We start from the raw sequence: 26,486 nt of genomic DNA, 5'->3' as shown, positions 1-26,486 counted from the left end.
GATGTTTCCCATTGCAAAGATTAGGTGCGTCAATCTGTACTGGTTCTCACTTATCACAAATGGATAAATCTGTGCCAAGAGCCAACCATTCACGGTCTTGGGGACACGGTCGTGTCTCAGGGGGCATACAAAAATATGTGGACTTATCCTGGTGTTAAAAATACTCAGGAAAAAGCTGAAGGATCAGGACTTCATTCTCACAACAACATCTCAATGCCATTCCGAAAGTGATATGCTTCAGTAAAACAGTATCTCAATATGGCCGGCTTCAGCTTTCATTGGTCTGCGATTAAAGTGCTGTGTTCTCACCTGCTGTTCTCTACGGCCTTTGTGGCATATTCAACTTGAAATACTCTTCCATCTGGGGAGAAGGTGGAGGCGGACAGATCGTACTGCGAAAGCAAAGAGAAGCCATCTTCAGCACAACAAAAATACAGCAAACCTCCAGACCTCATTAATTTTCAGTTATAGTGGCATAACAAATTGATCTAACAACTTATATGACAAGTGTACTCATAAAGGGGGTTGGAAAGCGACAAGGGGTGAACTCTGTCTGCAGCAACAAGAAAAACAGGATGCAGCGATTATAACGAATGGAAAATAACGAACAGCAATTTGAACTAAACATAACTGAAAAATATGTCGCATTTTTGTAAATATATATGTTGGGGTAGTAAGGGGTTAAAACTGGGGGTGGGGTTATTGATGAAGGGAGACAGGTGGAATGGGGGGACGACGACCCAAATTTAAAAAACGTAACATATTTGTATGTTATAAATGTTTAGACAAAAGTATTGTTCGTTATTTATTGGTTAGTTATAATCACATGCAACACAAAAAAAAAAAAAACACACACGCAAAAGAGAAACCTTACAATACTCGTCTTGCACTCGCATGGCTTCCACCTGGGTTTTTAATACATCATGGTCTATGCAGCTCCCTTCCCTTTAAGAGGTCAGTAAAAGCAGAGATTCCCTCTGCAGCATTTAAACACAATTTCCAGCACAGCTCAAAAAGCGTACGTTTTGTACACCAAATAAATTAATCAGCATTTGCACTAGTTGCCTTTATAATGAGTAAAAGGCCACTTTTCATCACTACCACCCAAACGCATGTGGGATAAAGGCACGGATCAATGCCTTAAGTTTGAAGAAATTACAACCCAATTTGCCATGAAGTCAGGGCAATGTTACTTTGAGGTTATGTGGTTTGGTTGCAAGAAGAATCCTAGGCGGTTTGACCTTAAAGCAAAGCTCACATAATGCTGTTAGTAATTCCACCATGTCGCAATGTAGTTTTGATCGGTTCTGTGTTGGCTGCTAGCAACATTACTGGCCAGGTTGGTTAATAAAGAGTGCATGGACATCAGTTCGATTGTGTAACAATCGAGTGCAAATACTGGCAAGAGTTTGTTTCTATTGAACACAAACGAAAATGAACACCAATGACATGCCAGGGTGTGGCATAGAAGCTCTATGTCCAACTAGAAAACACACTTTGTAGTAAAGGAAGCACAACTGAAGAGCGGTGGGTGGAATGTTCTAAATATGCCCTAATTCAGGGTTGGAAATGTCTCAGCTTTATTTAGCTACTGCTTGCTCAAAAGACGCGCTAGTAGGCGTAACACCAACAGCTTCCAGGAGCTCTCTTTAACTCATCCAACTAAATGGTGCCATACAAACCGTTTGTCCAAGTAGGATTTGAATTCACCAGCAGTGACTTGGTTTTATAATTTGATTCACAAACCTTTATATACATTTTTTACAAAATAAATCAGACAAATAAAAACGCCTGTCAAAATTCTACTGGCATCTTAAAATATGATTTGTCAGTTATATCACAACTGTTCCATTTGCTTCTGGTTAGCAAGATAACAGAAGACCGGTATCAGCATTATCCCAAACTACCGACAATCAAACAGATCCCAGATTCAGCTCTGCGGGCGAGTTATCTGTAAGCATCAATAGGCTGATGTCTCTCCTCCTGCTACAAACCAGTCATTTATCACCAATCCTTGTTGCTGGATACATAGACCACTATTAAGAAGCTGCACTACATTCTAGACAATGGACAGATGTTTCCTGCAGCCTTACATCACCTGCAGGTTCTTTTATCACGCAGTATTTGGTTCCACTCTTGCGTCCTTAGTTGGCGACTCCAAGCTCTGTGAATATGCACCACGTAGATCTGGGAATTGGGCTTTATACTGACGAGGAACCCACTCCCCTGAAAAAACCTAAAGTATTCTTGACATTTTTTTACTAAGCCTTGGTCTTTACATTTCAGTTCATTTTTAAATCGAAGGTATCTAGTGAAGCGTTGGCCTTTTACTTAAATCCTTAATCACAACTGTCCAAGTACCAATTAAGGCATGTGTCCTTCGACATCTCTAAGTCAGGGTACAAAAAAGGACCAGCCTGGTAAAAGTACAGCTTAGAGCGGGGCAGGGTTTGCATAGAAAAGTCTTAAACAGCACTCCAAAAATGCAATAGCATTCTACCCCATTGTAAATAATGTATTAAATTGGGATTTAAAACAAATACCTCCCTTTTTCCGAACCGTCATAAATTGTCTTTATTTAGGATTAGATCACATTAAGTGTCATGTGGTTGGACTGCTAACAGATCATTCGAGGGCTCCAGCAGTTTGGCCCATCATCATGTACTTACCCAACTTGGCAAGGACATTCCATTCCATACTCAGTGCAAAGGCAGATTAACGAGATGCACATTAAATACTACCAGGGTCCAAGCACACCCTTGTAATCTCCCACATACACACACAGGCCAACCTTTGCCCATGGCTGGCATGTAAGGCAATAATAATTAGCAATAATGGCTATGGAGACCCCCAATTTGGCTGCATTTTCCAAAAAATACTGACAGTTCATGCTGAAAAACTCTGCACTCATGTCCACAAAGCAGCAAACCATAAGTATTGCATCACTGTTTAAAATAAAGCCTTCACAAAAGTCTGCTCCCACATAAGAAATAGTCATATGCGCTTTTAAAATATTCAAGATTGACCAGCCAATAAGAATAGATCAATAACTGGTTGGCAATACAAAGCCACAGCCGTAATTAACTAAATGTGTATACCACTCATTAGGCAGAACGAAAGTTAATCAGTGGCTAGAAACATTTCGTCAGAAATATGCATACAAATGTATTCATTTTTTTAAAAAAAATTGCATTAAACAGTTTTGACTGCTTTTGATTAGCAAATTTTCAGAATCGAACATCCATCAATAATCAAAGTTACAAATGAAGGCTGTAGCCAAGGCATCCCTTCAGCACAAGCACACACGGTCTCCTCCATGGACACATGCCATTAATGCCTCTTATAAACGAAGCAAGCTCCAATGCATGCAACGCACCGGGCACTTCCAGTCTGCACAGAACACAAAGCACCACAATCTTGCATTTCTCCCGGTTACATGTGATTTTAACGAATATAAAATAAAGACCAACATTTATTTCTAAACATGTATAACAAACAATAGATTTTTTAAATTATTTGGGTCGCACCCCAATCCTGGTTCGCCCTTCATTTATAATCCCACCCCAACCCTCTCTCCACCTGTTCTAACCGCTTACGCCAAGCCATATATAAAGTCGGTCTTTTTTTCTTTATAAATGTTTAGATATTAATGTTATTCATTATTTTCTTTTTGTTTAAATCACTGCATACCGCCAAAGTACTCCACCCGGATCCGCCTAGTGCATGTAGTCTGGTCCATTCTTACCCACCATCGCTTACCTGGCTCACCAACATCATCCTACGCACGCTCGCGACTACCTCACAAAGTACTGGCTACACCAGTTTTACCGCTTACATCTCCTATTTATCATCGCCACATTAAGCAGACAGCCTACTTCCACTATCACGTGCATCACTAGTAGGCAAACACTCACGGTACACGCAACCCAGGCGCTACCTTATCTTCTACCAGCTCCTCTGGCCCTGTGCCACACTGTCCTACCCACTGTGCCACACTGTCCTACACAGCGCACTCTCACGCCTTTCAACTTTGACCCACTATGCCTTGTATTAACCCTTACCTTAACGACCCAGCATTATGGATGAAACACTGTCACTTAACCCACGCCCAACCAAACTTGTACACTCACAATGAGGAACTCTAGACTAGGTTCCAGATTTCGCCACAGAACTTCACACACACACTCTTTCCCTGAGACCAAACCACTACCTATGACCAAACGATGTCCATCCCAAAATACTGACTTTCCAAAACGCAGTTGCAACTTATGTTCACCACGCCCATCACCCAAGCCATCAGCTGCCCCACAGCCAAAGTCACCCAGATTAAAGGCGCACTGATCAATACCATATCTATACCAGCACACATCCTTGACATTGCCGATTTCATAATAACTGAAGACCTTGACATCCTAGCCATCATGGAAAACTGGCTACATGCAGCAGCGGGCACTGGTAATACCTGACAATGATGACATTATCAGATGCGATAGAGACGCAAATCAATCCAATGGTGGAGGGGTCGCATTTATCGTCAAAAAAATCCCTTGAATTTAGAGCTACCCCTAACTCCCTTATCGCCTCGGCTGAGCTACTCACAGCCAAATTGCCACTATCACCTAACCAAACGGTCATGGTACACCTTATCTATAGTCCTCCAGGACCTATCTCCACATTCCTAGACGACATAGCATCTCTCCTAGCAGCTAACACTAAGCCAAAGTCTCAAATTATATTACTTGGAGACCTCAATCTAGGATATCTCGACTAACGACCACAAAGCCACAGACCTTGCTAACTCCTTAACAGACTTAGGCTTCATCCACCATATTCAAGAACCTACACAGAACAAAGGGAGAACCCTTGACTGGCTTGCTGATCTAACCTGTAACATCGATCAGGTGTCCGCGTCACCCTGTATCTGGTGTGACCACTTTAAGATTACCTTTGCCATCCAAGCCAACACCTCCAGACCTACCCCCAATATTGCACTTGCTATGCACACCTGCAACAATAAGGATATAACAAAGGAGAAACGACTTCCTCTCATCCTCTCTCTTCTCAATAACACATTGTCACTGTGCTCTGATCCCACCGTTCTAGTGGACACTTACAACCACTCTTTACAAAAAGCCCTGGATACCAGACCCACTAAAATTACGTAAACCCAAGCCCCAGGCACATCTCAATTCGTGGTTTACAACCCGCTTGCAACATCTACGAAAAAGCAAAAAGAAATGCTGAGTCTCACTGGAAAGGGCATCCAACCGAAGCTAACCACCGCTTCATCCAACTACAAAGAAGCAATTCTCTCAGCAAAAAAGGATGTCTATAACACGTATATTGCTAGCTCAAGCCAATACTAAAGAGATATTCAAAATCCTAAAAAGAGCTCGAATCACCGATTGCCCTACTAACAAATGCAACACTGACGCCACTGGTGCAATAATATCCAAAAAGCACTTCTTGATATTCTCAACATTGCAAATAAAAAACAACGTAACCTGCCACCAGACCTACTAACCTACTCCGACAACAACAAACTACCAGCACCTAATCATTCATTCCAACCCCTCCGATTCACTCCCTTATCCAAGACGTGGAAAACATTAAACCTTCCAACTGTCAAGGTGATCCTTGCCCTGCCCCCCCATTTTCAAGGAGGCAGCCCACGACCTTGCTCCTTTCATCACCACCTTCATTAATGTGTCCTTCAAGGCCCTGCATTGTACCCAAAAATTTGAACGACGCGTGGGTCATCCCACTAATCAAAAAACCTAACCCTGATCCAAGTAACCCTTTAAACTACTGACCCATTACCACAGTACCATTTCTCCTGAAATTCTTGACCATGCCGCCCATCTTCGAATTCAGGCCTACCTGGAAGACAACAAACTACTGGGCCTTCGTCAGTCAGGCTTCCGACATAGATAAGGGACGGAAACTGTCCTGATTGATCTAAAAACACAAATTGAGGATCTAAAAGACAAGGGCAAACTGGCACCCCTTCTCCTGCTTGACCTGTCAGAATTTTTGATTTGGTCAACCACCTAATTCTATGCCATCACCTCAAAATTGCAGCCCATTTCTCAGAAGATGCAATCTCATGGATTAGATCCTTCTTGGCGAACAGAATGAGGGTCTTCTCCCCTTCTGCTACTGCTGATCCCTCTTCAGTCACATGCAGGATCCTACAAGGGTCCTGTGTTTCTCCCACATTATATAATGTATTTACAAAGCCGCTCTTTGATATTTTGGGCTCTCTGGGTGTCACCTACACGAATTACGCAGATGACACCCAGATACTGATCCCCATCACAGGTGATCATGAGACCGACTCAAAGACGCTTAATGATGTCTATACAGTAAGCCTGGATGGCAAATCATGCCTGAACGATAAGACCGAGTTACTTATTCTAGGCTCAAAGACTAGACTAAATAAACTGGACGCCACATTCCAGTCGTTCATCGAGGGGAATACTGTTAAAGTCTCCAATAATACTAAAACCTGTGGCATCTATTTAGACTCCACATTAGCACTTCAACGTCAAACAAAAAGTGGTTTCTGCTACAGCTTACACTTGTAAGCTGATAACAGCTTGCAGACCCTTTCTTACTACTAATAACTATCATCCTGGCGAGACCACTTATATTGTCAAAGATTGATTATTGTAATGCCCTCTACCTTGGGACTAGCCAAAGACATCAACAAACTCCAGGGTACACAGAGCAATGCCATCAGGGCTGCTCTCAATTTTCCCAGGAAATCACATATCCTGGACACCAGGCGGAGCCTTCATTGGCTACCGGTTGCCCACAGAATCTCATTGAAAACACCAATGATTACTCACAAGTGTCAAGCTAACATCACGCCCGATTACTTGGCCAACCGCTTTACCACATAAACTCGCTCACAATCTCCGAGATCCTCTCTTACTCACTGTCCATTCCTAGATTCAAGTTACAAACAGCTGGAAGGGCCAGCTTCCCGGTCCTCGCTGCCAAACTCTGGAACACCCTTCCCAGCCTACTTGGAGAGGAGCCTTCCTTCCCTGCCTTCAAACGCAAAACAAAAAAATGGCTCTCAGAGCAGGAAATAGCAGCATCATACTTGCACCACTAAACACTGTATCATGCACTTTGTTATAACAACTGTATCATTTATCCCCTGTAATTGATAATCTGTAAGCAATTCTTTGTACCAGCTATTTTCTCTAACATTTCTATTTTTGTAACAACTCACTGTCTATGTAACTTATCTTGTAGGAACTGCGTATATGTAACCTTTCACATTGAAAGAAATGCGCCCAGATGCCTCCGGGCCAGGCGCACAATAGAAATAAATAAACTAAACCATTTCTCGCCTATATTCCCGACACACCAAATCCACCCCATTTTAGATACGCCGCAGAGTCCGGAGATCATGCAAATGGTAGCACTGCCCAGTACCAATCAGATTACAAAGGGAGGAATGCCCTTGTAGAGCCAGTAAAACGAGGCTGATAAGACGCTGGTACACTGGTTTCTGCTGCGGTTCAAAAGGGCGAGTGGGTTCCCTGCATAGCTTTACTGATAGGAGACGGCAGTCTCAGGAGCCAGTGTGATGTTCACTCCGATTTTAACTTTCATTCAGTCTCTGTCAGCGGCGTGTCTTTGGTGGTGGTAGGAGTTGTGTGTCCCACAGTAGCTTCCGAGAGAGGTGTGGTGCTGCCTATGGGTTTGTTCCATGTCACGAGTCGAGTGCCATGTGCAGTGGTTTGATTTCCTTTATTTAACATTGCCTTGTTAGCGGTCGCATCAATTACGCATTGAACAGCATGTCGCACTTCCCTAGGCAGCGCGGTCCAAAGTTTGGACACCATTGTATATTTGTTTGAACTTATAAATCGTATTTGCCAAGCTGATGTATCATTGAAAAATAGCAAAACAAACTATTTATGCAATTTTAAAAAATCATGTAGGCCGGGGTGTAAGCAGGTCGGAGATCAAACAAAGTAGTTGGGCTTGAGGAATGTACATGAAAGCTGCAAGGAAAGAATAAAGCGGATAGAAAGGGTGAGGGATTTACAGAGTTTACGCGTATGAAGTGGGAATGATCGGAAGCAAGCGGGAGCACAAGAAGGAGTCGTAAGAAAGAATTGGACTTGTAAGCATAGGAACGTGGCAGAGTAACTAGTGAAATAATAGATTAAAGATAGAAACGCGGGAGCTCATTAAGAAATGTATACACAACAAGAAAGTTCAATAAAAGATGGTAGTCAAAATGAAGGAGTACGTGGAGGAGAGAAAAAGGGAGGCGCATTGCAGCATTATAAGTGAAGCAAAGGCGCATAAGATAGGAACTAGGAAGGTCAATTAAAGCAGAATAATAGTCTATGTGACAACAACAAATAAGCCGCACCAACAGCACACAAGGACTGATATTGTGCGTATACCCGCACCAAAGCTCAGCGCACGGTGCATACCGAGATGAAGCTGCCAACAGAACACTACTCCTCTCAGTACACTACTCCCTCTTCACCCTACTAACCCACCCAGTCTTCTCATTTGCAGATCCGACAGAGCGCCTGGGGACCAACTCCATTGGTGACTGTGTGCGGTATAAATACCTTTAACATTTATGCGATTAAAAAAATGAGACAATAACCAGTTTGGTGGCAGATAAAGGGTCAGGCATGACCAATATAAAGATGAAAAATTACCAATCCGAACAGAGTTGGATATATAGGAAAATAAAGAGATGGCGCAAAGAGGACAGCTATGTTTTTAGCAGAAGACGAGAAGGCAAGAGGAGTTGGGGGGAATATCGAGAGTGTGGAGGAAGAGGGGGAAATAGAGTTTTAGCAGGGGAAAAAAGAGCTGTTTTTGTACAAATGAGAGAGAAAGTGAGAAGCCATCCAAGATTAGATAGCAGAAAGGCAGTTGGAAACAGTAGAATGAAGGGTCAGAGAAAAAGAGAAAAGGATTTGACCATCAGTGTAGAAGTGAGAGGATAGATCATAGGTGTTAATAAGATCAGATAACGGGGTAGTGTAAAGGGACAATAGAAGGGGACCATGAACGGTGGTGGAGAAAGCAGAACATCTGTATTTCTCGCAGTGTTGCCTGCTTTCCATTCATATGCTACTTGATTTTAGCTCCCTGGTTGGTATTGGATTTGATGAATTTGCCTCCTTAACCTTGCAGTGCTCTGGGATTGATGTAAAGTGCTTCGACATGGACTCTTATTAATGGGTGGCTAGTGCATATGTTAGGCAAGATTGTATGCAGTACCCTTTGGGTGCGCTACAATAACCTTGACCTCCTGGCAATAGGGACCCAACCTTTGGTATAAGTCTACACAGGTTGGTAGTGTGGCTGAGCAGCCAGTCTGATCTCAAGGGGGGTCAATGTGAGCAGTAATGTGACAGTTTCACATTGACAGTTATTCAAATAAACTCTTACACTTAAGGTTTCTTGATAAAACAATGATTAATTTATTTCACAGTCAGTTGTATAAGCTTTCTTTAGAAGGGAGCAATATATGTAACACTTAAAATACACTTCAAAAGACACTCTCTAAATCAGATACCCATTGGGGATTGCACACAGACACTTCCTACACACTCAGGTGACTTAAATAACTAGGACACTGGACATTGATTAATCACTGGTACAGTTAGAGCAATACTGAGTTTGGTGCAAAGGTTAGATAAGGGAATAAAACAAAGGTTAACAAATAATTACCAAACTGGTAAGTACTTTAGAAACCTTCCAATGCAGAGTAAAATTATCCCTTTCCTGGGGGAAAGGCCAAAGCACAAAGTCGGAGGTAAAGAAGAGTCACTCAGGGAGCCAGGACAGCCAAAGTTAATTGCACAATGTGTAGGGGAGCTGAATATCTTTGCAGGTAGGTAAAAAGTAGTGCACAATGTTTTTAGAAATGTTTGTTAAAAATATAACACTTGAAGGGCCACAAGCTGGGAGGCTTGTAAGAGGCAAAGCTATAGCAACTCTGCAAGGTAACCAAGACAGGTCTCAACGGAGAGCAAGCAAGGCTACACAAGAGGTAAGTTCTCTTAGGCTTTACAGTACCTCTGGTTAGAAGAAATGGTTCCAGCTGGCTTCAGTTCCTATACAGCTCTGCAGCCCTGGTGTTCCTGAGCCTCAGTCGTGGGGACAAGAGGCAGGACGTCTGGGGACTCCTGCTCTACAATGGGAAGGTCAGCGGCAGCAATGGGCAAACTTCAATTCAGCTGTCCTTATGTGTTTCTGCTCCTCGCTTCTGTCAGCAAATTGCAACACCGCAGTTCTCGGATACCACTCTGGACTTTCCTTGCATCTTGGGTCCAGCACTCGGTTGAAGTAGCTCAGGCTTGGTGAGCCCTGCTTCAGGAAGTCCAGAGGATCTTCATGGTGCTCGGGTCTGACTTAAAAGCAACGCACACAATCTGATGTTCCCCTCCCAGGCACGTCAGTTCCAGCAGCAGTGGAAGTACAGCCAGCCCTGAGAGGATGTCCAGGCGGGCTTACTTTGGAGTTGTTCGGTTCCACCAACTCAAAGGGAGAAGTCGTCCGTGCAGAGCTTCTCTAGTCGAGGCGAATTCGGAGTTCCGCACAGCAGCAGGGCTTCACCGGGCAAACCAACTGTCCAGGAGTTGCAGCAGGCATCTCTTCCAAGTTTTTCTTCGGATTCCTTCATCCGGTGGTCGACTGACTTCCAAGTAAAAAAGCCTCACCTTTTATGCAGGGTTCTCCCATTCCTTCCAGCCTAGCTGTCAATCACACAGCAGCCGGACAGCCAGCTGGCCAATCACCTTTGCGTGCATTCCTATAACCAAGGGGATTAAGCACAGGGAGTTTCAGGCCCCTCCCTCACTTCATGCCCCTGCCAGACATACTGGAGCCAGAGGCGAGTTTCACTTGTGTATTTCGCCAAAGACAAAACGAACAAAGGGACCAGACCAGGTTTGGCGTGCCAAGCAAATCTCAAGAAGGACCTTTCCAACAAGAAATGGCAAAAAAAAGAAGTCCGGGGACATTTTGACAAAATTGGCACTGATGTAGTTGCAAACACTGCCCGCAGTAAAAACACACAATGGTAGTAAAAAGTAAACCACTACCCCTAGCCATTACTTGTAGAAAGGGTAACAAAAAAACATGTTACATTAGAAACTAGATAAAGGGGATACTAAGTAACCCATCCAGCACCCTATTGTAAGATAGTGCGTGCTGGGTCTAGAAAGTTACAAAATGTGACTAAAGTCAATTTTACATCACTGCTCTTAGAAACAGTAGTTTATCCCAGAGAAGCCATTTTAACCTTTGGGAAATCTAAGAGACCTCCACGTGCCACTCCACTGTAGGGGCTGTGTGTCACAACATAAAGATGATGCCCATGGAGTTTGTCAGACTCCAACGTCAAAGAAACAAGAAAACACATAGAAGTACAAAGTCCCAAAGTTCAGCAAAAGAGCTGGGGGGTTCCTACGGTGGGAGGACTTTATCACTAAACTGAAAATTCTTCCCAACAGCATAGCTTTTAGATCTGTGATTAATTGGTCTCTGCTGTGGAGCCTGAGCAGTTGTCAACCCCTGCCTGCTCAGCAAGTCTGGCTTATTATTATATGCAGGTAGACGCTGTTGGCATAAGTGGAGGCACAGAACACAAGCAGAGGCGGACATCTTACATCTGCTCGGCCTGAGGGAGGACCCTGGGCAGATAGAGGCTCATGGGTAGATGGGTGGTCCCCACACTGTGCTGAGATGGGGGGGGGGGGGGATTTTGCAATGGGGCAGTGTTTTGGGGAAGACGGATGAGCTTTTGTGGAAATGAGGTTAGTGGAAACTTGTCCAGTGGCGGAGGGACGGGGGGGGGGAATTGGGAGAAGTCCCGTATTAACTTTATTTGAGGGAGGGGCATTTCTTCTGCATTGGGTTAAGGGTTTGCGGCTTTGTGAGACAGGCTGGGAGCTCCAGGATAAGGGCAGACCTTCTCGGTGCACACATGACGCCCCCCATCCCACACCCCGGCTGCTATTTCGCCGGCTCCCTTAAGGTAAAGCTGCTCTACTTCTTCACCGAGTCTCAGGTCTCACCCCGGTGCCGATGGAGCTCATCTTCGCGGTGAATCTGCACTTTCTCCACACTAGATCCGCCGAAAGCTCACCGGGTAACAACACGCGCTCTCACTGGCTGAACCGCAACCAATCCCTTGGACGAGCGAGAGTCTGTGACAGTTTTGGCGTGGCAATAGAAAGAGGACAAACGCCAAACTTCCGGCTTTTCTCACGTAGTCAAAGCTTTGAAAGCCACAGATCAGCAAGGATCTTCATATGAGGCACATGCGCAGTAGACAGCATATAAAATCCCTTATCGCCATCATGAATTGGGAATAGTATAGCCATCCAAGTTTCAGCTATGTCTGGGAATAAATGTACACTATGAGAAACGAACCCCAACCACTAGCGGGAAGTCCTGCGCAAGCGCAGCCTGTTAGGCCTGTCTAACGGCTTTGCGCCTGCGCAGTGGCCGCGAGGGAGTGATTTAGTACCCTCGCTGTAGTGGAAGAAGGCGGACTGGTCACGCATGCGCAGTGTGTGGCGATCAGAAGTGTCAGAGGGGCAGCAAAATGCCGCTCTACGAGGGTCTGGGGAGTGGAGGCGAGAAAACAGCGGTCGTCATAGACCTGGGAGAGGCGTTCACCAAGTGAGTGGCAGGCAGATCGGGGCTAGTGCAGCGTAGTGTGCGAGTATGGGGTTGCGACTGGATGTGTTTGGCTGGCTGGGTGGGTGGGTGAAAGCAACTGCGTGAATGCGATGGGGGGGGGGGGGGGTGGCTACATCTGTGCGTGCCCCTTCTGAGACATGGTAGTATAGTCCTGCTTCCCCGACCCCCTTGCGTTCTGGATTTATCGTGGCGGTACATCCAGGACTACAAGTCCCAGAATGCAAAGTAAAGCAGCGCTGGATTTCGCCGTCCCCTAATGGGACCAGACATGTTGACACGTATAAGCAGCAGCGGCACGTGAGAGAGGGAGATGAGTGCGCAGGAGAGGGGTTGAGGCTCCATTGCATGAGGTGTTTCTCTGCAAAGTCAAAATGATATCGCCCCGCTGAGTTTCAGAGCAGATGTCCAAGCCCAAGGTTGTCTCTCACTTTGACAGTGGCAAAAACCTAATCGCAGGAGTCCCCGATTTCCCCTGTAAATGCTGTTGAGCATGATGCATCACTGGACTAAGAAAATAATAATTACAAAAAACATGTACCTTTTCCAGTTAAAACATTTGTACTCACTTATACTCCCATTGGGAATTGGACTTGTATGTTTACTCCCTTTTGAAATTATTTTACTTCCAACTTTAAAAAATAGGGAATGAAATATTCCCACTACAAAATCTTATCTGGAGCACTGCCTATGTGAATTTGACTCTGTACATGTCGGACTATCTATAACTAAACATTAGGACACACCTATATGACATTTAAAACCTAAGGGGTCATAAAGGACACAATGACATTTTTGCATCTTATGTGGAAGATAAATGGATGGGACACTATATAATAGCTCCTCATTCCCCAGCTTGTTACTTGTTAATGCTTGACACCCAAGAGATGCTTTTAGGTCCTGCTTATCCAGTCTTAATTTCGACCATTGGAGACATTCAAAGACACACTGTAAGGTTCGACAGAGCAACACGTTCAGCACCATAAGCTACTTTACTAAAAATGTCATGTGTTTATGGTGCAAGAGCCTGTACAAAGGACCAATGGTCCTTTCAGAATACTCTACTACATAGTGCCCAACATGCTTCTTGTCTCAAACCTCAAAGGGGTGGATACAGTGCAGAGTTGGGTTTTTGACAAACTACTACCAGAAAGGATTCTCCCTTGACCATCCATCTTCCCACCCACAGCTTGCTCACTGTACAACCTTGGGTTAGATATTCTCACTCTCTCGCACGAGGTGCCAATACGGGCTTATAATGATAGGTTTTGATACTCTTGTACCAGGAAATATTCTCTCCAGTCTGTTGTAGCTGAATAGAATTTGGAATGTTTGGTGGGTAGAACTTGGGAAGGGATGGAACGGAGAGGAGTCAGTTATGATATGGGAATAAAGGAGTTCAGACATGCAGGCTGACTCCTGTCATTATTTGATGAAGATATAATAATTAAAGTGGTGTCCATGAGGCACACAACAATTGGCGACGAAGGAGGGATTGACCCAATGAAACACTGATGAGCTAAAGAGATGGTCAAGAGAAAGCAGCCTGTGAAACTATTTGAAAAAAATACAGTGGAAGTGGTTAATGAAAAGACAGAAATAAAGCTAAAGGAAACAGAAGCCAAAGGAAGGAAAGAGTAAGACAAAGGAGCAACGCTGCGTGGAATTGACTGGCATGACTTTCTAATGGGGCATACATGAATACATGAAGGAGAAGATTGCCAGCGGGCTGTTGAGCAAGAAAGGCATTTTTCCCCCAAAAAATTGATCAACTGGAACTGTTGATATTCACAGGTGTGTGAGGTCTAAGACTGTTGGAGGTGTCAGAGTCGCTGGCTGAGACTCTATGAAGCAAAACTAAAGTAAGGCATTGAAAGGAAAGTGATGTGGTGCGAGTGCAACCAAATGAAGGACATTGAGCAAAGAATAAAATGCTGCCATCTCATGAGTGATTGCACGAAGAGTGTCAAATAAGGAACATAAGATCGAGACACTAACTAAATAAAACAAACAGTGAAATGAACTAAAATGTGTCATGAGTGCAAAATGGAAACTATGAAAGTTCAATTAAATCAAAGTGTGGAATAAAGAGCACAGTGTGTGAGGCACAGATTGCAACAACAACATAAGTGCCCACACAGGGAAATTGTTTTCCATACTGGCTGCAGAACGGAAAATATAACACAAAATTAAGGTGGCAAAGAAAGATACCAGTGAACAGCCCACACCATGGAAGGTGAATCTGGATGAAAGTGAACAAGTGGAATGCTACACATATGAGCTAGTGGCACAAGGTCTACTATCTCCCTGTGTATATAATCACAATTGTGCTGCTGTAGGACCTTGAACAGTACACTTCATAGGTGAACCAGCAAGGGATTGGCACAAAAAAAGGGAGTGTTTAAAGTGGTGCTAATTGTGAGGTGCACCTCATTTGCACTCACACACGGGTGCATAGAGCAACCGTATACTGTAACAGCCGGAGCAACTTTATACTGTAACACTGTTCAGAAAGCTCATAATTTCATGGATGGTTATCCTGGTGCGAGAGCAACAAAATAAGATGGAACTGGACAAATGAAAGTTGCACAGATGAAATAATATTGACCAATAAAGGAAATAACATTATGCAATCAAGCAACAAAGGCAACTACTGCTGATGAAAGAAAGAGCAAAGCAACTGGGCCAGAAGTAAGTAACCATGTTCCTGTATTCCCATTTGTGATCTTCAGCATCAGTCCAGAATGAGGGGATTCTGGTGAACTATCTACATTGCCCGGACCCATTTATACTTGGGACACCGGAAAGTCGGGGTCAACGATGGCAGGAATGGATGGAGGAGTTTGAGGGCTTCTTGAGAGCAGCAGAGATACAGGATGCCTCAAGCAAAATGGACAAATTTGTTAATTTGGTTGGAAAGGAGGTGAGAAATGTGGTAATGAGCATTCCAGCTCAGGAAAGAACAACATATCAACAATTGGGTGCTGCGATTGGTGAACTTTTGGTTGTCCCTCCCAATCAGGGCTATGAACGATATGCATTTAATCAGTGCACACAGAATCCACATGAAACAATTGACCAATTTGTATTACGATTAAAGAGAAGAGCAGAATGTTGTGAATTCGCAAGCTTTAGCGATGATGAGGCGATTAGGCTGAGAATCATTGAAGCGCATACGTCATCACAACTTCGAAGACGTCTTCTAAGAGTGCCTCTCTCATTAAAGAAGTCCTGGAGTTGGCACGAGTGTATGAAAGAACTGAAAGGCAGGTAGCCAAGATGGAAAACCGAAGTGAGTTAAATACCATTAACGGTATCAGAGATAACAGACAGAGGCAATCTCGATGTTCAAACCTGTTCACCCGGAAAAGTGCATGGTATGGCACAGGCAGGAGTCAGCTGGAGAAGAAGTGATATAGATGTGGATTGGGTTTTCCACACAGAGGTAGATGTCCAGCTTTTGGTCGGATATGCATAAGATGTGGGCAAAGAAATCATTTCTGGATCATGTGCAAAGAAGAGACCCCAGTATCAGCAACATGGAGATCTAGCACACAATTGCTACCAAGGAGGAGGCTTGGCGTGGTGAGATTTCCTGATAAGGAGAGCATAAAACCTAGTGCGAATGGATATGTAAAAAATGTCAGTCCCAGCTGAGATGTGCCAAAGCAGTAACATCAAAGGAAAGGTCTGGACACAAAGCATTTTGGAAATGGGGGGTGAATGAAGGTGAATTTATACTGCATAGGCAAAAACAACAAAGGAAGGTGGCATCCAGTCGTGACCCAGATTCAGTAACACTCGTGGCTGTCAAAAGGCCCATAGCAACTGTTGTGAGAGAGAATGGTGTAGTAACGGGGACGATGGAAGATGCTTCACTCTTTCATGCAATGTTCCTGGAGGAGTTGGAAGAAGAATCAGGGAGAAATGGGGAACCTGGTAGGCTTATGTCACAGGATGGCTCAAATGGAGAACTGTATGGGGAAAGGAGGAGTGAAGAACCTGTTAAATTTCCTGTCCCTTAAATACTCTGGACATTCGACCTCCTTATTTGACCGGCTGTGGGCGCCCTCTGTATGTCTCATTGAACAAATGTAGAGGTGACACTGACAGTGACAGTGAACTTCTATGATCAGCAAGGGGGAGGTGTTGTAGCTGAATCTTGGATGGCTGAATCTTCTATGATAAGCAAGGAGGAGGTGTTGTAGCTGAATAGAATGTGGAATGTTTGGTGGGTAGAACTTGGGAAGGGATGGAATGGAGAGGAGTAGGTTATATGAGAATAAAGGAGTTCAGACATGCAGGCTGACTCCTGTCATTATTTGATGAAGATATAATAATTAAAGTGGTGTCCATGAGGCACACAGCACCGTCCCATGTATGGGTCTGACGGGGCATTAATGTTCTTGCCCTCTATCTGCAGATTGTCCTCCTGGGCTAATGGCAGTGCCTTGGCACACTCCTTCCAGCAGGTTTGCCCCCAACTCTTTCCATGGGGGTATTGATATCAGCGCTAAACAGTTGCATGGGTTTCTCCTTTCTGGTCTCGGGGTCGTACCATTAGGCGGGCTATAGCACTCAATAGCCTTGTTGCCAACGTCCTTGATCTGGTCCTAATTCCCCCCAACTGTTGAGATAAAGCCCTCTCCAGACTAACAGCTCTCCTTATTCTGGAAATGTGCGCCTCTGTCTTGAATCCAGTGATCTTGTCTGATATCCTGCCTACCTGTCACTCCAAGGTTTTATGGTTTTTTTTTTTGTAATTTTATTATATAGGCTTCATCGGGTGATGGATTGGTGTATTTCAGTTCCGCTTCTCACCCCCACCTTGTGATTACTTTTGGTATGTTTTCCTGTAAGTTTGCTCAGATGTTTTCAGTTACCCAACTGATGGCCCTGATTTTCTCTCCTTTCATAATTCATGCTATTTAGTGTCTGGGTAGGCATGGGCTAAAGCCAAAATCTGCAATTTTGGTACCAAGCAGAGGTACTCGCTTGGCACTATGTTCTCGTTTTCAGTCAGATGAAGTTTGAGCATTTTCATCCGTGAGCCTGCCTACCATTGAGTGTCTGAAGCCTGTGGGTGGGATTGGGATTAAGCATGCAAGTGCTTGCTTGCATGTCTCTTTCTGACTGCCTACTCGGAACTCTACAGGAGCGTGGGGATTGCTGCACTTGTCTTTAAGGGCACTTTTCCTGAGTGCTGTGATGAAATGTGGCATTTGGGTTCGCTATGGTCACCTTGAGGGGGAATGTGGACAATGGGAAAGCCTGGTAATGTGCTTGGTTTTGTATCACGAAAATATTCACATACGTTTCCGCCAAAACACTGGTGAAATCAAACCGCTTTTTCTAACATTGGTGTTTATTGCGAATCACGTAAAATGAAATAACACTGTTCGTTTTTTTTTTTTTTTTTTTTTTTTTTTTTTTTTTTCCCGGCATGTCCTTCCAATCTCGCAATTTCATCTGCCTTTTCGTAATTCCATCTGAAGAGCGAACGGAGTAGTCTTATGCAAATTATATAGACTGGTACCCGGAAAGAGCAGTGATCTCCATGCAGAATCCTTTGGACTGTACCATGCTTTTTGATGGTTGTAGTTAATCTTTTGGGTTGTCTCCTCTGCACTTTTTAATGGGGAGGATCCCCTGGTGAACTTCACCTTCCTTCACACCACCACTCTCCACCACTGGCTGGACCACCCAGTTGATCCTTTGGAGACTTGTTATTGATCACGGCGAGCCTGAGGGTCTCTCGGAAGCACGAAGAAGTACAGAGCCAATTCTAACAGAAATTATGTCTCCCATGGTAACAATTCTAAAGCTTAGACGAAAAAACAAAGATCTGTCCAGGCAAATGTGTAAATTTAATAATTATAGTAAAAAACCTTTTATAAATACAATGTACGTACAATGAAGAGACATTCCATAAAAATTCCTCAATACATGAATTGAATGTTGTGCAAAGCTACGCATAGGATGTGCTAATACACTTGAGAGTGCAAACCAGCTAGAGTTGCATTCTATTTAGGAAGTGTTGAATTGTATACTTTGCAATGTTAGTGCACACGCCCCTATTTATCAAAATTAAATTGAACCTTTTTCAAACCCCATTCTTTACAGTCGTCTACTAAAGGTTGTTGCACGGAGCAAGACCGCTCCTCGCTCGCTATTCAACGTAGAACTTTTCCTGAATTTTTATTTACTTGATTCAATTTACAAGGAATTTTTACAAAAGAGTTTTTACCTTTTCCCCCCTCCCTCCTCACCAAGTGAAAAAAGTTTCTTAAGACAAAACAAAGAATTTTAGAAAGCTTGATCTTAGTCTCAGTTACAATCCTGAAGCTTCAAGTTCATAAAGAATTGGGAAACCGCTATCACATATGAAGTATTGTCCCCCTCTTAGTCGGTTCCACCACTCCTCTTCTCCACATATTCTCGACATCTTTAAATAGATGTCCCAAATGCGTGGCGCTCAGCTTCGCCAGTGTTGTACATGACAATAAAAGATGTCGGAGTGTCTCAGTTTGGTCTTTCTTTTTGCAGAAACGACAACTGTTATCCAGTGTTTTTCTTATAGCTCTAATCTCATTAGTTGGAAGAAGATTCATTCATACTCGTAAAAAGATGTTTCTCAAAGACTTGTTTGGGAACTTTTTTAAGTACTTCGGTAGATCGTTTAAGCCCCTTGTTGTTGGTGGAAGGTGGTTTATCAGTTTACTTTTGTGTTTTAAGGATGTCGTCTGTATTCAATCTCGTTCCCACAATTTTTGTTTTACTTTGTTTGGGTTTTGAATGAGTTCTTCAGAGTTATCTATTTCTTCCAAGATTTTTTGATTTATTTTTTTTTATTTTTTTATTTCACCCAGGTCATCAGTAAATTGCTTTTGTTCTTTGATTTCTGTTTGAATGATGATGGATATTACATTTGGACAGTTGCTAGTTATGGTCTTCCTATATAGCATTATTGTGTTTCTAGCAAACATAGACTCCAATGATTGCAAACACAGTTCCTGACGTATAGTCGCTACTGGTGTTGATGCTGGTAAATTCAGAGTATTTCTCCAGAAGAGACCTTCTATGCGTTTCCAAAATTCTTGTATCATCAGCATAGCATCTTTACCGTAGATTAGGGAGGAAACCACCTTTCCCTTATAAAATACCAGGGGAGTTGCTGTGAATCGACAGTATCTTCTGTCTATTGCTTTGGCCTGACTTGCCAACTTCCTTGCTCTTTCCAAAAGATGGTTTTGCATTGGACGCTCTTGTTTATTATTGCTTAGTATTACCCCCAGGTATTTGAATTCCTTCACTTGTTCAATCTTCTCCGCCCCCCTCCAGGGTCCATCCAAAAGTCTCAGTACGGTGGTTTTGTTTCTCCATAGTCATGACTTCAGTTTTAACCTTATTAATTTCCAAATTGTTCTTCTTTATGTAGGTCGCCAGTTCATTTAGTTGACGCTGGAGGCCAGTTGGGGTGTAATCCAATAAAGTAAGATCCGCGTAAAGCAGTCTTGAGATCCTAGTCTTCCCTACTATCGGGTGGGGAGGGTGGGGAATGAGTGGACCTGCAATTCACATTCTTTAATGTCCCAAAGGTACGAGTTGAAAAGTGTCGGCGCAAGGAAACACCTTTGTTTCACTCCTCTGGCCGTAGGGATTTGCTCTGATAACTTCCCTCCTTGATTAAAAATGACCCTGATGGAGGTGTCTTGATGGAGAGCTCTGATAGGTCCTAGAATGCTTTCTGGGCAACTTCTTGCTCTTAATTTTTCCCAGAGAATTTAACGGTTGACCTGTTTGAAAGCCTGGACCAGATCAACAAAAGGCTTCCTTCATGGATCTTACTTTTTAAGGCGGCGCTTAGTAAAAGGATGTTTGGTGCTGTTCCAGATTGAAGTGGGTCCTCCAGTCCAGTAGAGCTTGCCCATTTTTGAAAGTTCTCCAGCAGTAGCGATCCAAACACTTTCCCAACAACATCCAAAAGTGCTATTGGACGGTAGTTCTTGGTTTCGTCTCTGGATCCATGTTTATAAATTGGTACGATAGTTGCTGTTGTCCATGAGGAAGGTATAGATCTGGCTTCTGTGCAGTTTTTTATTACCTCGTAGATGAAGTCTGCCCATTCTACCAGATGTTCCTTTAGGTCGTGTCCGTAATGCCATCAGGCCCCGGGGACCTTGAGTTGTTCAAACGAGCAAGTTTTCTATTAATATCTTTCAGGTCCCAGGTTTTCATCCATGGTGTATTTGACACAGCTTGGTTAAGTGGGTTGATATGTCCGACTTTCTGAAATAGATTTGTGAAATGATTCAACCAGGCTTCTTCTCCCACAAAATTGTTTATCGGATTGTTTTGAATCCCTTAGTCTCAGTTACAATCCTGAAGGTTCAATTCAGGATTAGAGTCCTGATTGGAGTCTCTTGTTTTTCTACTGCACACTGTCTTCAGCATTGCAGCTGCGTCTACTTGGTTGATAGTCTCTCTTTGGTGTCGTACCCAACTTTTATATACCCTTGTTGCAGCTTTTACCTGGTTCACAAGCTCGAGGGTGTTTATTTTTTTTGCTTGACGTTTTAGTTTCATACATTTTTTTTTTTTTTTTTTTTTTTTTTTTTTTTTTTTTGTTCTCTCTTCCACAATACATTTGTTAAATTCGTGTAGATTCATTTTTATCTCGCGATTTGGCCAAGTCTTTCTTTTCATTTCGTAGACTTTTTTAACAAAGGTTGGTAATCAATGTTATTTTTCCAGCCTATTTGCTGCTTTATCTTGCAAATGTTGGTGTATGTATCGGTCAATTCTACAACTGCATTTGCGGACAATCTCAGCTTTGTTCCTCCCTTGCATGGCTCAATCTCGGCTGCCATGCTTGGTCTGATGCTCCTTGTAGAAGCCCATTTTACCTCTAAAAGGTTGTGATCGCTATTGGTTGTTCTCACAACCTCAAAATCAGTTACGATCTTCAGCATCTCGTTTGAGACAAAAATATGATCTAGGTTTGCACTCTGATTATTTCTTTCCCATGTTGGTATTGTAGAACTGGATCTAGGTATTGATGTTTCTAAACTTTGTAGGTCCCAAGAGGTCCTCATCGCAACCCATAAGTGTCCTCGGACCATATGTAATGGAACTTCTTTCCTCGTTCCTTCAGAAGTTTTAGATTTAGGGCAAACCGCATTGAGGTCTCCACATAGAATGATGAATTTCGGGGCCCATTCGAGATGTATTTTTTCCAAGGTGTTATCTCCCTGTTCCAGGTAATCCACGTTCTTTATCACTGCAGGATTCCAATATGTGTTTCAAAATCAGTTTCAGCCTTTATTTTTGTTTTTTTTCCATGGGTTGCTTAGTCCATTTCAAAAGAGACACTTGGAAGTTTGTTTGTTTGTTTGTTTATTTGGTAATGCGCTCCGAGCCCGTGGGCATCTGGGCGCAGCAGTACAAGAGGACTCGAAACTTAGTTACAGTGCCTGACACAGGCTATTACAGAAAAACAATGATTGCTTACAGTGGGTGATACAATGCATATAAAATATCAAGTTTAAGCGCATAAGAGCAACATTTTAACAGGTTGTGCCGTTTCCACTAGGGTGAGGGTCGTTGCATGTCGTTGTTGTGCAGCCATTTGAGAGCGTAGGATCTGAATCTTGTGTAGGGTAAAGGGCATCTAAGGTGTGTTCCATGATTGTGCAGCTCTAACTGGGAAACTAGCACCGCCCGCTGTGGTAAGTTTGAATCTGGGGACTTCCAGTAGGAAGGTGTTGGCGGATCTCGTCAGTCGGTTAGAGGGTCTCCTGTTGATTCTTTCCGCTAGGTAGGGGGGTGCTTGATTGTTGAGGGATTTAGAAGTGAGGGAAATAGTTTTAAGTAGAATTCTGTCCTTTATCTTTAGAAGTGGATATTTGATGTTACTGTACTTATATAATGTAGTCCCAATCCAGATCTAATAGCGGTCAGCAGGCCTGATGATGGTCGGCCTCTTTCAGATCGTATCACTGGGGAAAGGTAGGTTTCGTAGCCCTCCAAGAATGGCTTTTTTTTTTTTTTTTTTTTTTTAGCCATGTCTCCTGGAGACATAGGATGTCGAAATCCCCTAAATTGACATCGCTTGTAGCCAGGAGGTGACTGAACCAGTGTTCCAGCATCCCATTACAATGGTATCTTTCCCCGGATCCTTGGCTACATCACTCCAGACATCCTCACTTCTATCCATCTGTTCCATACATGGCTAGCTTTTTTTTACTAGTGCTTTTGAAATCCATGACCATCGGGAATGGTTGCCTTTTTCCCCATCCTTAAGTTTTTTAGAGGTTGATTGTTCATTTTCCGTATCTGGGGCTTCTTGTGCAAATGTAATTGTTAACCTCTGGAGAGGTCCCTTTGGATATATTCCATTATTCAAAGGATCCAAGTATGAGGTTCCCTCCAGTCGCCCTGTATTCAGCTCTGCTATTTGACCAGACCTCCCGAAGGTTCCAGTCGGCTTCACAGTCGCGGTCTCTTCCTCTTTGTGTGTGAACATTTTAATTGATCTAGCTGCTAACTCGCTGGTACAAGTTGATGTACTCCCTTGCGTTGAGTGTGTATTCTCTTAGGGTTCCTGTTGTCGTTTTTCTTGTTGTACCTTGTTGCTTCTTGAATGGCAATCGCACAAATCATAGCCCATCATTTGGAAACTTTCCTGCTCCATGATCAGCATTGTTATTGGAGAAGGGATGTGTAGGTAAACACAATCTTTTACCGGTGGAGCTGAATTCTTCGCAGTTAATCTGCCTCAGATTTGGAATGCATTTAATTAGGGCCATGATGTTTTTCCTGTTCAAAATCAAATTATCACGGATATCACCCACACGTTCCAGTTTAAAAGTCCTTTCACTACCCAACTACTATGAGATGTAGGTATCTTTTTCTTTGTCTAGATCATGACTGCTTTTCTTTGGTAAATTTCGTTCTTGGCTTAATTCCAGTACAGCTTTCCTCTTTTGTGCATTCTTTCGATGATTTACTGATTGAACCTCCTCCCAAACCTGGCTATTCACATCTCTTCTTGCACAGGGTGATCTACTCCTGTGATTTATATCCCGTTGAACCAATTTTCTCCCTCTAGGCTCTCTGCCTGGTGAATACGTTCTGTCCAATTTTCTTTGAGGGGAGATCTTTAATAATTTCTTCCGCCTTTCTTGCAAAGTAAGGTATGGACTTGTTTGCTCTGTCAGTATTTAATCCAAGGTCCTTTTCCGATATCGCCAGTTGTTGTACCATTTGTGGGGTTTCTGAATCCGAATTTTCTACTGAGTAGACCGAGAGGGCCATAAGATCTGTACTTTCTTCGGGATCTTCAGTCACCATTTGTTTATTTAAAGTGACAACCTGGCCTATTTTTTTCAACAATAGGTGACTCTGAATTCTGAAGCAACCGCAAATCTATTTCTCGTCTGTTTTTTAATCCGAACCTCTTTGCTCTGATTGTTTGCCTCCAAGTTTGTTTGCTGATCTTCAATTATCACTCGGTTTCCTACTTTTTTTGTATGTCTCTTTTCATTTGAAAATGGCGGATATGATGTTTGTTCCTTACTTTGTAGATCAATGTCTCTTTGTTCAAGAATCCCTAGAGGGATCGCCCATGAAGGCTCTATTTGGGGCTCGGTTTCCCGTCCGCCTACAACCGGAGTCGTACTCGGAGCATTTTTTTTACCCCAAGGTCATAATCGCGCATCCATTAACTGGTTGCTTCTTTGTTGGAATCTGCTGATGAGCCCCTTGCTGTTTTAATGATTTTACTGGGGGGGCTTTCTTGGATACTTCACAAACGTTGACTGGAGAGCTGTGTTTATCTCGAGCCGTTCGTGATTCACTTAGCTTTTGTCCTTCATCTATGACTGGTATGTTCATAGCTGTTTTTAATATCTCCTCGGTCTGTGATGCGACCAAGGTTTTTTGCTGGATGCTCTTATCTACTTCCAGATAGTCTTGTTGTTTTGATACTCCATTAGTATAGCCCGATGCGCTATTGACTGTACAAGACCCTCCTCCCCTTGCTTCCAAAGTCGTGTTATACCCTTCTATATAAATCATTTTCGTATGCAGCTTAGCTGCCAGAGTTGTATGGTCCTTTAAAGTATCATGGATGGATTCATATAATTTACAGAAGGGAGCCAGGGCAATTTTTTATGGCTGACATTACAGCGAAAATGTCTTTTTTTTTTATTTCTTTTTTTTGGGAGTTTCTTTCTCATTATTAGAGATTAAGGTTGAGGATCTTCTGTTTCGTGTTGGTGACAAATGGGGATAAGTCGTAGGGCTTGTTCCAAAGTCATTACTCTTCTGTAATTTTTATACTTGATTTTCCCTTTCCAGTATCACTTATTGGTGTATTTTTTTTGGGTCCTTGCCCACAGAGCAAATCTCATATGGTACGTCCTTTGAGTTTATTTCGCTCAGAGGACAATTGTTTTCACATGTAATTGGCTCCCTATTTTCCTGGGAGGAAAGGTAATCGGCATCCTTGTCTCTGTTGTCGTCACTATCTACTTGTGGGTGAAATATACGCCCTTTTGCCAAGTTGTTCTGGCTGCCGGAGGGGGTGTCTCTTGATTTCTCCAGTATTTTCTCTGGCACTTGGTGGTTTAGCACGAGCAAAACCTGACTGTCCGACACCACATGTGATTCCGGATCTTTAAAATATCGAATCCCTGTTTTTAAAGCTGTTCGTGGGGTGTCCATTCTCATTCCTGACCAAAGAAAACTTGATCCTTGCAAACTGTGATTTATAGGCGAGGCTGCTCCTTCCAATAAATCCGCATCAGACAGTTCCCCTGTTTGCGTTTGGACCTTAGTTAATGGTTTTAGGAAGAATCTGGGCACAGAGTTTGGGGAACAGGCCTTTGTTTGTAATCCAGGAATGATCTTGCGTAACACTCTTTTGTTTAGTAAGCCTGTATTTTTTTTTTGAGTCGCTTTCCCTGGTACTATTGTTACCCTTTTAGTTCTGCCCTTTTGTGTGGTTTATTTTTTTTAGTGGTTTTTATTGGAGTTTTTGTATTCAATGACTCACCACACGCTAAGTGTGGTTCGTTGCACACAGGTAGGGCACAGGTTTTAGAAGGATTACTTTCACCAATCTTGTTTCCCACTACTTCCTCATTTTTTTTCCTCTGGGTAATTCATATTTTCTTGTATTGCAGATTCATCTGGAGGAATCTTGTTATCTGGGCTCTTCAAGTCTGCCCTTGTCATCAGAGGGTGGATCTCTAAGTGATAATTATTGATTTGTTGGGGATTGCTGTATGTGCTGTTAGCGTGACCTGGGGGGTTTCCGGGTGTGCGTCGCTATCCACGCCTTCCTGACTATCATGGAGCGGATCAACCATACTTGCAGCAGGGGCCTCCCCCGCCTCAGTTCCCGGCAGGCTCTCCCACTGTGTGCGCGCCTCGCCAGCCCCAACCAGCGGCGCTTCTACCACCTCTGACCCCCCTGCTCGAAGTCACACTCCGCACGGGTCGCTCCCGGCCCCCCCCACTCCCCAGCGACCTCCCTGGATGCTCCGGCCTCTGGGAGTCACGGGATTCCAAACGGCCTCGTCGACACCTCCTGCGGTCGCTCGCAGCCGCTTGCTGATCTCCTTCTCAGCGGGCCTTGAACGCCCGCAGTCCATCCCCTCCGCACCCCCCCTCTCCCCCATCCGGTAAGTGGGGCGCATAAGTCATGCAGAGTTTGGAGATTCTCTTGTCCACCGGCATCCACAGAATGAGTTGCCGGACGCATAAATTCTGTCTGT

The 26,486-nt window shown here is 43.5% G+C and overlaps 2 protein-coding genes across 3 annotated transcripts in view; one reads left to right on the top strand and one right to left on the bottom strand.

Annotated features, from left to right (window-relative positions):
* Nucleotides 1-12,501, bottom strand: part of PSMA3 (proteasome 20S subunit alpha 3) — a 261,063-nt gene extending 248,562 nt beyond the window's left edge. The window contains exons 1-2 of the mRNA XM_069638091.1: nt 12,078-12,501; nt 310-392 (exon numbers count right to left, since the gene is read on the bottom strand). Of these exons, the coding sequence (XP_069494192.1) occupies nt 310-392; nt 12,078-12,098 (104 nt within the window). The 5' untranslated portion in view covers nt 12,099-12,501. The remainder of the gene's footprint in view (nt 1-309; nt 393-12,077) is intronic.
* Nucleotides 12,502-12,523: 22 nt separating this feature from the next.
* Nucleotides 12,524-26,486, top strand: part of ACTR10 (actin related protein 10) — a 146,204-nt gene continuing 132,241 nt past the window's right edge. The window contains exon 1 of one of the 2 annotated variants that reach the window (XM_069638090.1): nt 12,524-12,687. In XM_069638090.1, coding sequence (XP_069494191.1) covers nt 12,611-12,687 — 77 coding nt within the window. In that variant the 5' untranslated portion in view covers nt 12,524-12,610. The remainder of the gene's footprint in view (nt 12,688-26,486) is intronic. The other variant, XM_069638089.1, reaches the window with a different exon arrangement.

The sequence above is a fragment of the Ambystoma mexicanum genome, chromosome 14 (assembly GCF_040938575.1).
Source record: "Ambystoma mexicanum isolate Mex_15411 chromosome 14, UKY_AmexF1_1, whole genome shotgun sequence".
Lineage (NCBI taxonomy): Eukaryota > Metazoa > Chordata > Amphibia > Caudata > Ambystomatidae > Ambystoma > Ambystoma mexicanum.
Note: the sequence above shows the minus strand (reverse complement) of the source record. Positions and strands in the feature narration are given on the sequence as shown.